We start from the raw sequence: 16453 nt of genomic DNA, 5'->3' as shown, positions 1-16453 counted from the left end.
CCTGCAAGCTCATTCGTTTTATTGTTCACATTCAAACCTTGTACAACAGTTTCATGAATTTCTCACACAGGACGTGCTTTTTGAAAGGGACATAATATCAACATAGTCTTGACCATGTGACTATCTGTAATTTAATTAAAGTTTCCCATCACCTATGAGAGAGACAAGGCCCAATTCAACCTGCTGCAGTTTCGTTACAGTGGCGTAGAGAATAAATAAATTAGAAATGATTCTACCATGAAAAACAAATCACCAATATTAACACACACACACACACACACACACACACACAAACTCACAGTACACATAAAACCACTTTGGAATCCATACAATTATCACTCTAACACCAGCACACTTATATTAAATTAAAGATTTAAATAGAATAATGTATATCTGTAAACTAAATATGTTCTTCAATCATCTGGTCCACAGGACATACGCATTTTAGGAAATGTTCACAAAGAGTTTCACAACAAAAGGTCTGTAAAAACAACTAATTGATAGCTGATGATAATTATGGGTAACTGCTGCAGTCTGGAGCCCTCCCAAAATCTTATATTAAACAGTAGAGGTATTAGAGAACAAAACCAACTGTGATTTTGAAATATTGATTGATAGTCTATGTTTTAAACCCACATGGTCACATTTTAAAATTAACATGATGAAATGCAAGTTAAGAATACAATATTTTATGGATCCAGAATATTTGCTCTACTAAGGAAATGTGAGGAATGTTAAATTTCTATATTACTATATGAAAAATGTAAATAGGACCATTTCAAGCTTAAGATAGCAGCACTACATCATATCTAATGTTAAGTTTGACATTCATTTTTATGCAATAATCAGCTCTCTTTAATGAAATAAATAAACCATTTTCAAAGTGTGTCCTCTAAGAGACAGTGACAATGACCTACAGTGTGCACTAAAAAAAAAACATTCACTTTTCAGGCTCCGCCGTTTCTCCCCAAAGCACTTCCCCAGGAGAACAAAGTCCTCGCTGTGATAAAAAGACCAAAATGACAAAAACAAAAGGGTTGATTGTTTACAAAATAACTGGACCAGCTCCACAATTCTGATTTATGCAGCCCCAATGGGCATAATGGGCACTGGCACCAAATCTGAAGCCTGAAGTGCTCTTAATATTTGGGCACATTTTTCTCAAGTGGTGTTTTGAAAATCCTAAACAAAACTGGAAAATTGGAATCATTACAAGGTGAACACACACATGCACGCTCATGCCCGCTAAGAGTGTCCTGGCACTGGTACATCTGGCTGCTGGTGGCCAGGGGGCACTGGTTGATTGTTTCCTGGTACAAATGGTGCTGGTTCACCTCCAGCTACAGCAGCGCCCGGCTCTGGAAAAAGAGAGTCATATCTGTACAAGTTAATGAGTTGCATTTACATGATCGTGAAGGACAATTGTCCCCTGCCCATTTGCAATTTATCCTAATGGCAGCTGAGTTTTTGGAGGCTACTACTGGGGGGGGCGCAGAAATGTCTCAATACTGCACCTTTACAAAAGGGGCACCCCACTGATTTTACAAATAAGATTTAGTTTACTTGTCACAAGGAGGGCTATTCACCCTGTGAAAACAGTTGTATGATCTATACTGTGGTTCTAGAGAGAGGTTTCCAAAGTTTTGGGAATTATGGGAATTACAGGTTCAAGTATTTTTCATATTTTCATACTAGGGACTAAAAATCAGGATGTCTTGGCCTCTGCTACTTTGATTGTGACTGTTCTTTTTAAATATCTCTTATAAGTTCCCGAACTTTATAGAAATGTAATAATAAATGGCAGAAGCACCCCTTTAACTGTTGAGTGTTATTGTAAAGGTCTGTGCTCTGTGTAGGCATGGGCCGGTATACGATTCTGATGATAACCTTCACCAAAAATATCACGGTTTCATGGTATTGCGATATTGCAATTACAGCTTTAAAATGTATTTTTTTTGGTCAAACAATTACATTTTCTTAATTGCGATTAATCGTTGATTTTCTATAGTTAATCGCGATTAATTGCATGTTTTATCACAAGTTTAAAATTCTATTATTTTGCATTTCAGAACAGTTTTTAAGTTCATATTAACAATGGACAGCCATTCTTACCAGTGTATCTTGATTGGGAATCAAATGAATGCAAAGAAAGTGACTTTATGAACTTGATTTTAAGATTTGTATTTGTTTATTATATATTTAATCTAGTGACACATTTGAATTTAACAACAACTTTGAATGCACCACGAGGCTGTAAATTACCAGTTTCATTGAACGCACCGTCTGTGTTTTTCCGACAACAGCAGCTGCAGATTGTTACATCCCGGGGTCGGAATCCTCTACAGTGAAATACAGTCACACTTTACACCGTTTAGCCGTGTTTAATCCAGCTACTAGCTAGTGGTAGGCTAACGTTAGCTGCTGTCGAGTATAGTGTTAACAAAGCCCGTCTACGGAAAGCCGTTCCACTCCCTATTCAGCCCCATTGTACCTACTTTGGTTGCAGTTCCACCAGAGTTCCACTGGGGGTGATCGCGGTCCAGTGCTAAATGAATGGGACTTTATGGAGCTAAACGGCTAAATTTGTCTCTTTCGCCTGATTGTCGTTGAGAAATCTCAGATTTGATTGTAGTTTTTGCAAGTTCAACATGGATTATAGGTCAAAAGTTGAATGAACGAGTACTTGTGTCCTTTCGATTTCTTACAGGATGAGTCGTTGTTGCCCATAACACGCTAGCATTCTGCTAATGAATGCTGATTGGTCAGTGAAGGACTGATTACGATCGGAGATCCCGCTTGACGGCATCCAAAGCAGAACCAGAATGTCAGAGTGAATATTTCGGCGTGGTCTTTAAAACATTAGCAAACCTCTTTCTAGCACGTGTATTAACAGAGAGAGGCTAACCTGTCAGCTGTGTTGTATTAACAGGGAGAGGCTAACCTGTCAGCTGTGTTGTATTAACAGGGAGAGGCTAACCTGTCAGCTGTGTTGTCGATGCTTCAAGAGAACAAAGGAAGCGACTCAGAGCTTGCCGTAAAGCAGTATCTCTGGCCATATATGTGTATGACGTCATTGACATTTTAGAAGGCTTTTTAGAACAAAAAAGCCACTTTAAAAAAATCTAACACCCAGCAGTGTGTATTTTCTTAGCCTCCCCTTTCGAATGCAACATTCAAATTACTAGACAAAAAATGATATCCTGAGAAAAGTGGATTTTGAGGGGTACAGCTCCATAGAGTCCCATTCATTCTGCACTATATGGAACTCTGGTGGAACTGCAACCAGTTCAGAAGCAGGAAGTAACGAGAGAGTGGAACTTCTTCCCTTATTAGAAATTCTTTGGTGTTAACTAGCGTCATGTGCAGCGATGTTTCTGTTTCAGAGCATCAGAGAGAAGTGCAGGCATATCAGTGGCACGAGAATGAGGCACCGAAATCCACGTTGCTATTCCTGCAGCATCCATTGAACACAATGTATTTTTTTGGGGGGCAATTTTTAGGCCTTTATTTATATAGGACAGCTGAAGACATAAAAGGGGAGAGAGAGAGAAATGAGATGCTGCAAAGGGCCGCAGGTCGGAGTCAAACCCGCGGCCGCTGCGTCAAGGAGTAAACCTCTGTATATAGGCGCCTGCTCTACCAGGTGAGCTACCCAGGAGCCCAATGTATTTTATTTTTAAAACACTCTTCACACTGGCAGGGAGATGGATTACTAAACTGTACTTTCTGTCCTTGACCAGTCATAAAAAACAGCTCATACCATAGGAACGGTATGACAGAAAATGTTAGTGGTTTTGAAACCTTGACTTTTTTTTAAACCTTGAAACCGGTAACTGGCCCATGCTTAGCTCTGTGTCAACTCTCCTTGGTTAAATTAAGTTTAAACAACTGTCTTTGCAATGTTATACTTACGTTTGGTCTCAGTTTTTATCCTTTCCATTTCTTCTACTGCCTGAGAAGAGAAAACAAAATGGAAAACGATAGGGCATCACAAAATACGTGGGTACATCTGCTCAATTTATTAACGTAAGAATGTTGTAAGAACACAGCAGGACGATAACTGCACATTAAGTTACATTTTGACATGCCTTTATATCCCCTGAGCCATGAAAAAAACAGCTGAATCTGGGTTTTGTTTGCTTAAACCTGCTCACACTGCTCAGACGTGGCAGCAGTAAATGGTGCTGTACATGCACAGAAATCTACTGAATTGCATCATGTTTGTGTGTGGTCAACCGTGCTGCTACAAGGAAGTGTCTATCATGCCAACAAATCATGTGAATCATCAAATAGAAATGATTTCAAATCATTTGAACTATGGGTCACTGTGTGGATATTACTCAATTTACTGCACCAGCCAAGTGACTGCAGACTATCGATGGAAAACACTTGATTCCTGATTGTATTTCAACTGCAAATAATTCGTTTTTTTTTAGTGTACCTGCTGTAGCCCAATCTTCTGAGCATTAAGTTCTTCCTGTTTCCTTTCCAGCTCCTCCCTCTGTTTCTGCAGCTCCACCGACTTCTGGTTTATGTCGAGCTCCTCGTTGACCAGATGCTGTTCGTATTCTCTCAGCTCCTCCTCAGTGTAAAGGGGTTTTTGTTCTAAAGTCTGTAAATCGCGGGGAAATAATTACAGGATGTAATGAATTGAAGAAATAATAGGATGAATTGCTGATGATAAAACGTAACAGCACGAAATTGTGTCTTAAATTAGGGAATCTGCAAAAGAACGGTTTACGTCCTTGCATTTGAACGACTTTCATTTTATCATTAAACCAGCCAACTAGAGTTTTAAAAAGAGAGTAGCTCTCATTCATTATAGATAAAATATGCTAACATGACAGCAATGTAAACCGAATTTTGACTCTACTCAGTAAACATCAGGCTTGTGCACAACTCAGAATTGAAGTGAGAAGGACTCCTAAATTCCAATTTAATTCTTGAATTTGAATTGATGTCAAAAACAGGATCTAGTATTACAATTCAAATTTGAATTAAAGGAAGCAGAATTGCAATTCAATAAACATTCAGAGAAATTCATATACATAATATAAGTGAAGTGTTTAACAATGAAGTTTTACAATATATGTCAGATATGATTGCATTACATACTCTATAAATGATATTAGTTTGAACTACTTGTACAGATTACATTAACAGGAAATGTTTTCCCCCAGCAATGCATGTTAAAAGCTCTAGTCACAGAACAAATAATTAGGTTTGATTTATTAGGGCCGACAGCGGCGAAGGCCCTATTGGAACTGAAGGAATTATTATTATTATTATTATTCTTTTCCTGGCAAATTAATTGGCTTTTTGAGGAGCTTACCACATTCAAAAACTCACCAAAATTGGCGGGCGCATCAAGTCTGGTGAAAATGTACGTATTTTAAGGGTTTCGGGAATAGGCGGACAGAAATGGCTCGCTAGCGCCCCCTACAAAGTTAAAAAAAATTTAGCCCCTGCAGTGTGTTTAACGTAGACTCACAAAAGTTGGTACACATATGTAACATGTCAAGATGTACAAAAAACGTAATTGGAGCCATACCCTAAACACAACAGGAAGTCCGCCATTTTTATTTCAAAGTTCGAAATTAGTGCGATTTTGGCCATTTCCACATGTCGTACTTTAACGAACTCCTTCTAGAGATTTCATCCGTTCAACTTCAAATTCAGTCTGTGTCATCTCAAGACGTTAAAGATGAAAAGTTGTTAAAAGAAAAACTTTTTCATCATAGGGCGTGGCCGTGGCCAGGCGGCCATTTTGTGCGTTTCGCCATCAAAACAGGAAGTGGGTGTAACTTGAGTGTACATTGTCCAATTGGCTCAAAACCTTTCAGGATTCATAAGAGTCCAACCCTGAGGACAAATAAAGGCCGATATTTACTTAAAGTTAAAGCGCCCCCTAGTGGCAACAGGAAGTAGGACTAAAAGTCAAGGTGCTATACTTAAAGAACTCCTCCTAGAGATTTCATCCGGCGGACTTCAAATTTGGTCTGTACCACCTCAACACCTTAAAGATGAAAAGTTATTAAAAGAAAAACTTTTCGTCAAACGGTGAAGGTGTGGAGTGGCGGCCATTTTGAGTGTTTAGCGATGAACAAAGAAATTGTTGTAACTTGAGTGTACGTTGTCGTATCTGCCGGAAATTTCTCACAATTGACAAGGGTCCAGGTCTGAGGACATCTACAGGCCAATATTTACTTTTGGTCATAGCGCCCCCCGCTGGCAACAGGAAATGCGCCTTATATGACAAACATCATCCGATTTACATGAAACTTATAATGTGTGGTAGACATGTGATACTGAGCCGCCCCCTATACTTTAACCACACCCACTTACTCAGGCCACACCCCCTTTCATAACATAAAGTTAAGTTACATAACTTTCATGAATGCTGACCCATCTAAGGTAGAGTCTTGTGTGAGGTATCATTGAACTCAGAAGAGACTTCCTTTTTAATTGGTGATGGTTTGACCCGCCCCCTATAATTTAACCACGCCCCTTTTCACAGCTAATGAACTGTATGACATAGAGTCTTGTGTGAGGTATCGTTGAACTCAGCAGGGAGTTCCCTTTTAATTGGTGACGATTTGCAGTGTCTGAGTGCCGCGCAAATGCATGGTCAGTAACCCTGACGCGCGCAGAGGAGCAAGGGCTCGTCCATCGCTGCTTGCAGCTTTAATTGTAATTGTAATTTTGTGGAACATGATGGAACATGACTCCATTGAATGCTTATCATCATCTATATTTTGGAACAAAATGTATGCAGGGTTGAGGAGTGACTATAGTAGTTAATAGTGTAATGAAATTATGTTATTAAATTACAAAATTAATGTAATTGTATTTAGTTGTATTACTGAGGTAAAATGTGTAATTCAATTAGTTACTAATCAAATTAAAAGGAATTTGTTTTGCATTGATAAAGTAATCCAAATAAAGTAATCCAAACCACATTTATAATGGGTAACTTATAACAGTAAGCAATTACATTTCCAAAGTAACCTTCCTAACACTGAATGTAGAGATTCAACACATTCTTTCTGTTGTGCGACTGTGTGGAATTTCTTTGAATTGCCATGAATTTAATTCCACTTCCTGTCATTCAAATTCAAATTCAACTTCCTGTGGGGCAGAGTCAATTCAATTCAAATTCCAATTCATGAACTGAATGGAGGCCAATTCTGAAATCCTGAATTTTGCACAAGCCTGGTAAACATCATCTTCTCAAGAGAAACCTCACATTCCTGTCTGCACCTATCAGACATTTCTATAAAATCTAGCTCTTACCTCCCACTCGTCTTTTTCCAAGAACTCCTCCTTCTTAGTGGCAGCAATGAACTCGCCCATTGACACAAGTCTGTCTTTATTGGTGTCCACCTGAACATCAACAAATGAATCTGCTTTAATCAACGTGAGTTCAATACATGGTCTACGAGATTAATTGTTGGCCAAAGGAAAGCTTTGAGTTTGCGTACCATTTGTAATAGAGGTGTGAATCTTCACTGATCTCCCGATTCGATTACGATTAGGCTATCATGTCAGCGATTTGATATCTCGATGCATCTCAATGCATCACGATGCGTCAAATACATTTTTCTATTAAAGCCATATAGGATATTTAATTCATAGCTTTTCAAGCTTCAAAAACAAAACATTCTGCAGCGCTCTAATACTAAATAAATTGGATACATAAAACTACAGCACTGAGCACGTGGCACTTCCTGAATGTGCAAAACATAACAGAATATGTAAACAGAAATAATCGATTATGGCCCGGCCGATTATCGATGCAGCATCGTCCACGTCCACGATTCGATGCATCGATTATTTGATTAATTTCAACACCTCTAATTTGTAAAAGTGTTCATTTCTCCATAAATGACAATTTGAGTGATATCTGACACACTACTGTCCTGATTTTGACACTGCTTGGACAGATAATGTAATTTAGTGTTTAAAAAAAATGGACTGATTCATCAAATAGGGGGGATATAACTGAAAACATAATCTTTCAAATACCAATGCTGCACTTTAGACAAAACATATAGGGGTATTACTTGTTATTGTACATTGCACATTATACTTATGTTTTGGTGCTAAATAGTCAAACTTACAATAGAATCATAGTCTGAATCATTTTGCTGATGGCAATCAAAGGATGCCTGTATCATTTGTGGGGCCTGATCATTAATGTATCAATAACAGACATGGGGGAGCCTGATGTGTTATTGTGGTGGCTCACCTCATTCATAACATGCTCTCTCATTCGCAGTCTCTCTTCCTCCATCTCAACCATGTCGTCTTCTTCATTTTTGGGGTTGTACACCTTCTCCAGCTTGAAGACACACACCGATGCAAATTTAACCTCAAAGGCTTCTTCGTTATATATTACATTATCCTAAAACGTGCAGAACCAGGGCAGTTAGCAAAACACTCATTAACATGAATACCTCTTTAGTGAAAAGAGCCTCAAGTTCATTCTCATCGAAGAAGCCATCTCCGTTGCTGTCTGCAACACAAAACACATGACTGCAATGAACACATGATTTCATCCATACATAGTGTAGTCACAGGCATATCAGATTACTATTATGTCAACAGTGTGGTTATATGGTGCTCATTGTATCACTGGACTATGAACAAACTCAGCAACAATGGTCCTTTTTGTCAAGGGAAGACTCACTAGATTGTAGAATCCCAATTCAATGCTAGATTCAGAACTGGCTGTTTATTTATGATAGATAAGAGTAAAAGATAAGAGTTCTTGGCAGACACATATTTTGTCTTTGGTTACCATGGATTTTGAAAAAGGTCTTGGGATCAAAGTTCTCTGGGTCCAAACCGTCTGACTCCTGCCACACCTCCTTCAGCTGGTCTTCACTGCCCTACACACACACACACACACACACACACACACACACACACACACACACACACACACACACACACACACACACACACACACACACACACACACACATCATTTCACAGTTTTCTCCTTCTTTAAATTTGTATTTTGTAGTTTGTTTTTTTTATCAACCATCCCATGACCATTCAATTAAAACCTGCTCAACTGACTCCTGTTTTTATTTGTACTTAATTTCAAAACGTTTCCTAAAACGTCCATAAAATTTAAATAATCAACTCATAACTAGTGAAAGTAATAAGAATTCTTCCTACTGCTACTTTTCGAAATAAACTGTAATCTCTATTTGCATCAATGAACAGCAGGAGTCTTACAGGGTGGTTCACTTTGGGATGGTCAGCGTGTTTCTTTTTCATCTCCTCGTAGTGCTGCGCCTCCGTCTTGCGAACCTCCTCATTCATGGTCTTCAGACGTTCCCTCCTCTCATGCTCCTTCATCATCTCATACCTCTTGAACTCGTCGTGGCGGTTCTTGTCAAAGTTCTCCAGGTCTTTGGTCGCCTACAAAGAGGAACAAAAAGTTGAGAGGGGGGAAATTCACACCTGGATTGTACAGTTTATACTGTTACACTCACTTTTCTGGAATTGATTTCAACACAATTGGTGTAATCAGAGTTGTCCTGGGCACGATAAAGCAAACTGCATGGCTGAATGAATATCAGTTTTATTGCTCACCCAGGGTACATGGCATTTAATGAAGTAATTTTCCAGGCAGGATCAATACAACATCATCCTTGTGATTAGCTCATGCAGTGCAAATTACACAAATGGTATATATATGCAGTGTCTAAATGGGAGCTGATCATGTACAAATACACCCCTGTTCTGCCATACAAAGCCACTCAGCAGCAGCAATAGCCTGGGTGTTAAGACTGAGAGTTCTTTATGTCTTGGATAGACTGGCGATTCCTGTAACTCTGACACTGTTGTTTTGGACTGATTTGTGTTAGAGGAACTCACAGGTAATTATTTATTCTACAGCCCTGCCGGTGCTCGACTGGTACACAGATAGTTGAGTTTCAAATAAAAGTCAGACTGACTGACTGTTCACAGGAAACATGTTGCTCTCTCTCCGTCAAAGGACATAAAGCTGTGAATGCTTCGAAGTTATTACATCTAAAATCTATAAATTACCGGACTGGTTAATAAAGCTGAAATGTGAGCAGTCCTAAGAATCACAGCTCACTCTTTGAAGCCTGTAATTTTCTTTACGCTGATCCATCCTTATTATAGTAATACTATGAGGCAAGGTGTTCTTTATTGTGATTACAGGTGTGACTGTGATGCAGTTACATATAAGCAGCAGCACGGTAGTACACACTAACAGTGTAGAGGAACATGGTCAGTATAAGCTTATAAATCATCTCATCCTTCTAAGGGTCTAAGAGATCTGTATCCAAGATAACCTGAGTGTGTGTGGCTGCCACGTGTATATGTGGGAGGTTGTGCTACAACTTCCAGCTATTTGTGCTACTTGATCAGTCAATATGCTCTGGGGCAATAACAGTTATTCCTCTGAGACGAGTCATTCTTTATTTTGGCTGTGTTTGCTGCTTACACTGCCAACAAAAAAAAAAAAAAAAAAAAAAAAAACACCTGTTCTCTTTTGAGTTGCTATGTTATTTTATCAGTGGATGAATTTTCACCTTCTTAGTCAACTTTTCTATTAATGAGGAGCCAGAACTACAGCAGCTGAGTAAAGATTCTTCATAAAAAAAAAAAAAAGAAGTCAGATCTGCTACAGTAAAGATCTATTTAGTGAACCGTGTTCAGGTGTTTTTTCATCAGTGCCTGTACCGATTGGATGAGGCGGTCCAGGTCGTCCACCTCAAAAGTGTTGGGGTTCAGGTGATTGAGGTGATCAAACTGTTTCAGCAGGGCCTGGTGGTCCACTGTTCGGCCTGCAAGGAAGGGAATAATTAAAAGTTCTGTTTAACTGTAAAGCAATTAGATGAAGTATTTTGCAGTTGTAGGCACATAAAATGTGAAACAGATCTTTTACTTATTTTAGATAGCAAGCAGTAAAGACAGAGCTTGTGTCATTCAATAAACTAACTTGTTGCTTACTCTTACCCATGTGCTTTCCAAAGATATTTCGTGCTCCAGTTGTTGTTCATCATATAACTGACATAGAGCCAGGCTAGCACTGGCTTAATTTACTTCAGCCCAAAATTACATTGGATAAGTTAAGTAAGAGTAAATACATGTAAATGCATTTCTGGGTTTCTGGGTTTGTATTTGATATGACACCACCTCTAAAATGTTTCTACACATCCTGTCTAACTTTTACCATCTTGCATGATGTCTCTGGTCATGTTTTTAAAAGGGTGATGTGACTTCAACCTGTACTTCTGGTCTTTGACTACACTTAATCTAATTTTATAGAACCTTTCACACAGCAACACAACTTACACTGGCCACTAGAAGTCACTGTTAGCTGTATTACATCGTCTTCCGGTGTCTAAGAGCCACATCATGTATGACCCAACTGCTGATGTGTATACTTTTACAAAACGTATTGTGCAACTTCAAGAAGCACAATTGTGCAATTGACACATCAGCAAGCAGGGTCCAAAATTTACTTTTTTTTTTGTCCACCAGCCAAATGGCTAGTGAATGTTCAAATTTTACCAGCCACTTATAGATGAACATTAATTTTTGGCTGGTGAGTGAAGCAAAGCTACCAGCCACTTGCATATTTTACCAGCATTTGGCTAGTAGATGGTGCTAATTTTGGACCCTGTCAGCAAGACATGCAGGATACTTACCATTCCCCCCCTGGATGTCATGTTTGACTTTGATGAGCATCCGCAGCCTGTTCATCTCCTCCCTCTTCAGCTCGTCCAGCTTAGTCCGAAAATTGTGGTGGACAAAGTCCAGCTCTTTGGAAAGTTTGCCTTGCTGCAGGCAGAAAATCAACATGCCACAGTTCAATACAAAGTGTTCATGTCAACAAAGAGCTTGCAAAATAATGGCATGTTTAGTGAATGTGCAGACGAACCTTGATGTCATCCATGTTGGCATTTTTTAGCTTTTCTTTAAAGTGGGGGTCTTTCTCGAGGTACTCAATGACTTCCCTGAGGTAGCGGTCATAGTGCAGCCCAGTCTCCTGAAGCAAAAGTCCAAAGCAGTCATCAGTGTTTGTTGAATAGAGTTATATTTAACTTGTTAATATCTAACTTGACTTCGGGCCATTATGGAAAGCTTTTGTGTCACTTAAGTCTTGCTAATGAACGTTGGCACCTAATTTTACCTGATATTGCTCTTATTTGTTTTGAGAAAATACTACAAAATACACTGAATGTAATTTTCAACCTTTTACGCACAAGTAAGTGTACTTTCTATGTGAAATAGCACTTCCCGGGACATTGTAAGCCCAAATAAATCCCTCCTTTGAATGACTAATGACTTTTTATTTTGGTGTAATTAGCTGTAACACCCAGATTTAAATGTGATATTGCCATATATGACACTGCCCATCTGACTCACAGCACTCTGTGGTGACTCCAGTTCCTCCACCTGAGGCTTCTCCTTGGTCTTGTCCACACTGATAGGCACTGACTGGATACACAGCCACAAACTCAGCAGAATCAGCCCACAATGGACCAAGGATGTACCCTTCACCATCTGGTAGGTTACATAAATGAAGAAAAATAGGTTTTATTTGGGCAAATCATCATTTTGAGATGTGACATGAAAATGGTACGTCGCTCATGGATTTTTTTTATTTTTATTTTTTTTAATTTTTTTTTAATTTTTTTATAAATTGTACTGAAAATGTTCTTAGGCCAACATGTAGCTAAGTGTCCAGTGTCTAACGAGTACAGTGTGGGCAGATGCTCATTACAAGAGACAACACCCTCAGTTTCCCAAGCATTGCAAAAGTGGTATAACTTAACCTGTAGACAATATGGGATCAGGTTACGCAAGTTACAAATGCAACGAGCAAAAGACTGTGCAGCACACGTGTTTAGTGGATAAATACGCAGCGAACTTACTTTAAAACAGTTCATCTATCATAGCCTTATACATTGAAAGAGTGTCGACTCACATGATAAACACACAAGCTAACGGTATCATTTAAGGAACAAGTTGTTTAGAGAAGATGGTTGCTAGTTAATTCATTATCCCATAGCTGTAGAAAAGCTACAAAACAAGCCTTAGCATATGAAGTAAATTGCAATGATGAATTACATTTCATGTAAAATACCATTTACTTGTAAAGTGACACTTACTTTGAGCTCTTCCTTTTTTTACTCTTCACGCGCTTTAACCGTTTAGTTCTCCTCAAAGTGCCTGAGCTTCATTAGAGCTTGTTTACAGCTGTCATCTACCGCCAATACAACCTACAACCTACAGAAAAAAAAAAGGTTGCGATCACCATGGCAACGCCCCGCCTTTGACGCTCCTGATTGGACAGAAAAGTATACTTTCTCTGTAAAACAGTCGCGTTGAGAGCTGATTGGGCGCTCGACCTGTAAGTCAAAGTGTATCAAACTCTCAACCCGTGGCTTAAGGTGCGTTGAGCCAAACTGTACGTGGCGTTCATGAACCCTGAGGGCGGAGTTAGTGTTTGATGGAAAAACCTTATTCATATTTTAAAACTGGATTACACATACCTAATTATATACTTGTACACGACAGCAAAGGTCCAGTGCAAATTAAATGAACTGAGATGGAAAATACTTATCATTTCAATGGGATTGTTGTGATTCCCTTGGTGATGTTGGCCAAAATTAGTGCGTGCACCAGACTATAATGCTAGAGAAACTATTTTTTAGGTTGTCCAAAAGCCAGTATCAAAACCTATATTTAAAAATGCACACACGTGTGTTGTGTGTGCGTTTAGTCTCGATTATCATTATGATACCTTCCATATACATTTTCAATAACATATATTTTGTACAGTCTTTCTGTACATGGTTTGAGTAGGCTATGTTTGTACAAAACATACACAAGGTACTAACAGTGGTGGGATAAGTATTCTACGGTGGCCCTGAAGTGCAAATCACAACAACAAATAGAAAAACGTAACAGCAAATCATAAAACACAACGCCAAATAGGAAAACACAACGGCAAATAGGAAAACACAACGGCAAATAGGAAAACACGACAGAAAATAGGAAAGCACGACAGCAAAATGAAAACACTTCAACAAATCATAAAACACAACGGCAAATAGGAAAACACGACAGCAAATATGAAAACACGACAGCAAATATGAAAACACGACAGCAAATACAAAAACACGACGGCAAATATGAAAACACGAAAACACGACAGCAAATATGAAAACACGACAACAAATATGAAAACACGACAGCAAATAGGAAAACACAACAACAAATAGGAAAACATGACAACAAATATGAAAACTGTCTGTCCAATCAGGAGGGTCCGTCCTCTGCTAGATAGGCCCTACCTTTTCCAGTAGAAGTTAATGCCGTTGTGTTTTATGATTTGTTGAAGTGTTTTCCTATTTGCTGTCGTGTTTTCATATTTGCTGTCGTGTTTTCATATTTGCTGACGTGTTTTCCTGTTTGCTGTCGTGTCTTCCTGTTTGCTGTCGTGTTTTCATGTTTGCTGTCGTGTTTTCCTATTTGCTGTCGTGCTTTCCTATTTGCTGTCGTGTTTTCATATTTTCCGTTGTGTTTTATGATTTACTGAAGTGTTTTCCTATTTGTTGTTGTGTTTTCATATTTGCTGTCGTGTTTTCATATTTGCTGTCGTGTTTTCATATTTGCTGTCGTGTTTTCCTATTTGCCGTTGTGTTTTATGATTTACTGAAGTGTTTTCCTATTTGTTGTCGTGTTTTCCTATTTGCTGTTGTGTTTTATGATTTGCTGTTGCGCTTTTCTATTTGCTGTTGTGATTTGCACTTCAGGGCCACCGTAGTATTCAGATCTAAATTATCATGATTATTACGGATGCATGACTGTGTAGAGTAAAGAGTAAAAGTAGCCTAAAATATTCCCCTGAAATAGTAAATACTTCCAAACTGTAGATAAGTGCAGTGCTTGAGTAAATGTACTTAGTATTATCATGTATACATAATTTGTATGAAAGTTGCCATTACCATTTTACTTAAAATACACAAAACATACAGATGTGTTTATATCCATAGCGCGGGACATCTTTGTTATTTTGTATGAATTATTATTTTATTTTTATTTCATATTTTTGACATTGATACATTTTGTGCTACTTTTTATAACAATTATTATGGCTGGTTACAAACTTAATGTAATGTAAAGATCATGTAAACAGTACTGTAGCAGTATACAGTAATTGTGGGTAAAGTGTGATCTCTAGTGAAAAATGTTTACAAGAGAAACAAAAAAATCAATAATACATCAGAAAAATGATTATTACATTACACATAAATGAATGCTTTAAATGGTAAAAGCCGAACATATTAGTTTGTCTGATAAATAAGTGCTAAATGAACCCTGACTTTCAGATTGCATATATACAGTAGCCACCCACACAGAGCCCATTTTACTAGTGGTGAAAAAAGTATACAGAATGTCAAAACTATTCTGTTACAAGTAAAAGTCATGCAATAAAAATGTTACATAAGCAAAAGTACTATCATCAAAATGTACTCAGAATATCACATATAAGTACTCATGCAGCAAAGTGGCCCCTGTCATTGTTATATTATTGTCTATGAATTGGGGTTGTTATCACTAATAAAATAAACTGCATTTTAATGGCATACTATGTAACTTTTCCCTCTTCAGTCCCCTACAGGTTGTCTCATTGGAACTACAGTCGCGGGGACGCGCGAGCTGTAGTTCCATGAGTACGCCTTTAAGGTGGTTTTCAGTGGTGAAATGTAACCGAGTACAGTAACTCAAGTACTGTGCTTTTGTATAATTTTGAGGTACTTTAGTATTTTCATTTTATGGAAGCCAATATAGCACTTTTTACTCCACTACATTTATTTTAAAGCTTTAGTAACTTTACAGATTCAAATTAATAATACAAAATAAAAATCGACTAATAATTAATGAAGTATTATTATAGGAAGCTACCCAATAGTATACAAAGTAGTTTAAATTAGCTCCACCTTCAGCAGCTGCAACATTAGTGATGCTACAGACTTCTGCATTGTGGTATTGCTACTTCTGAGTACTTCTTCCATCACTGGTGGTGTTGTAGTGTTGCATAAAATATGCTGAACTTATCCTGAACTCTTGTGTACAATCTTTTTTGTGTGTTATTATATATCTTTATTTCTTTGCTTTGCTTCTGTTTTTACCCTTTTTTTAATCTCCTGTAGCACTTTGGGATTGATTTTTTTCAATGAAAAGTGCTCTACAAATAAACTGTTATATTATTATTATTATTATTATTATTATTATTATTATTATTATTATTATTATTATTACATTCTACATAAACATTGTTTAATTCTACACTAAGCACTTTAGTCCACACGGTGGCGATGTTTTACCATTTAATCTTCAGTGAAGCGACCCAGCCAGCAGAACCGCTAGCCAACCGTGTCTAACCAAA

The 16453-nt window shown here is 38.0% G+C and overlaps 1 protein-coding gene across 1 annotated transcript; it reads right to left on the bottom strand.

Moving 5' to 3' along the window:
• Nucleotides 1–2: 2 nt before the first annotated feature.
• On the bottom strand, nt 3–13285 carry LOC144521913 (nucleobindin-2-like). Its single transcript, XM_078256586.1, has 13 exons — nt 13167–13285; nt 12421–12558; nt 11933–12040; nt 11700–11832; nt 10729–10832; nt 9247–9432; nt 8801–8891; nt 8457–8515; nt 8249–8341; nt 7294–7383; nt 4442–4612; nt 3913–3952; nt 3–1358 (listed from the first exon to the last, which is right to left on the bottom strand). The coding sequence occupies exons 2-13, from the start codon at nt 12556–12558 to the stop codon at nt 1246–1248; spliced, it is 1326 nt and encodes a 441-aa protein (XP_078112712.1). The 5' UTR covers nt 13167–13285; the 3' UTR covers nt 3–1245.
• Nucleotides 13286–16453: the final 3168 nt, after the last annotated feature.

Source organism: Sander vitreus, chromosome 8 (assembly GCF_031162955.1).
Source record: "Sander vitreus isolate 19-12246 chromosome 8, sanVit1, whole genome shotgun sequence".
NCBI classification, from domain to species: Eukaryota; Metazoa; Chordata; class Actinopteri; order Perciformes; family Percidae; genus Sander; species Sander vitreus.
This window is presented reverse-complemented; position numbering and strand designations above follow the sequence as displayed.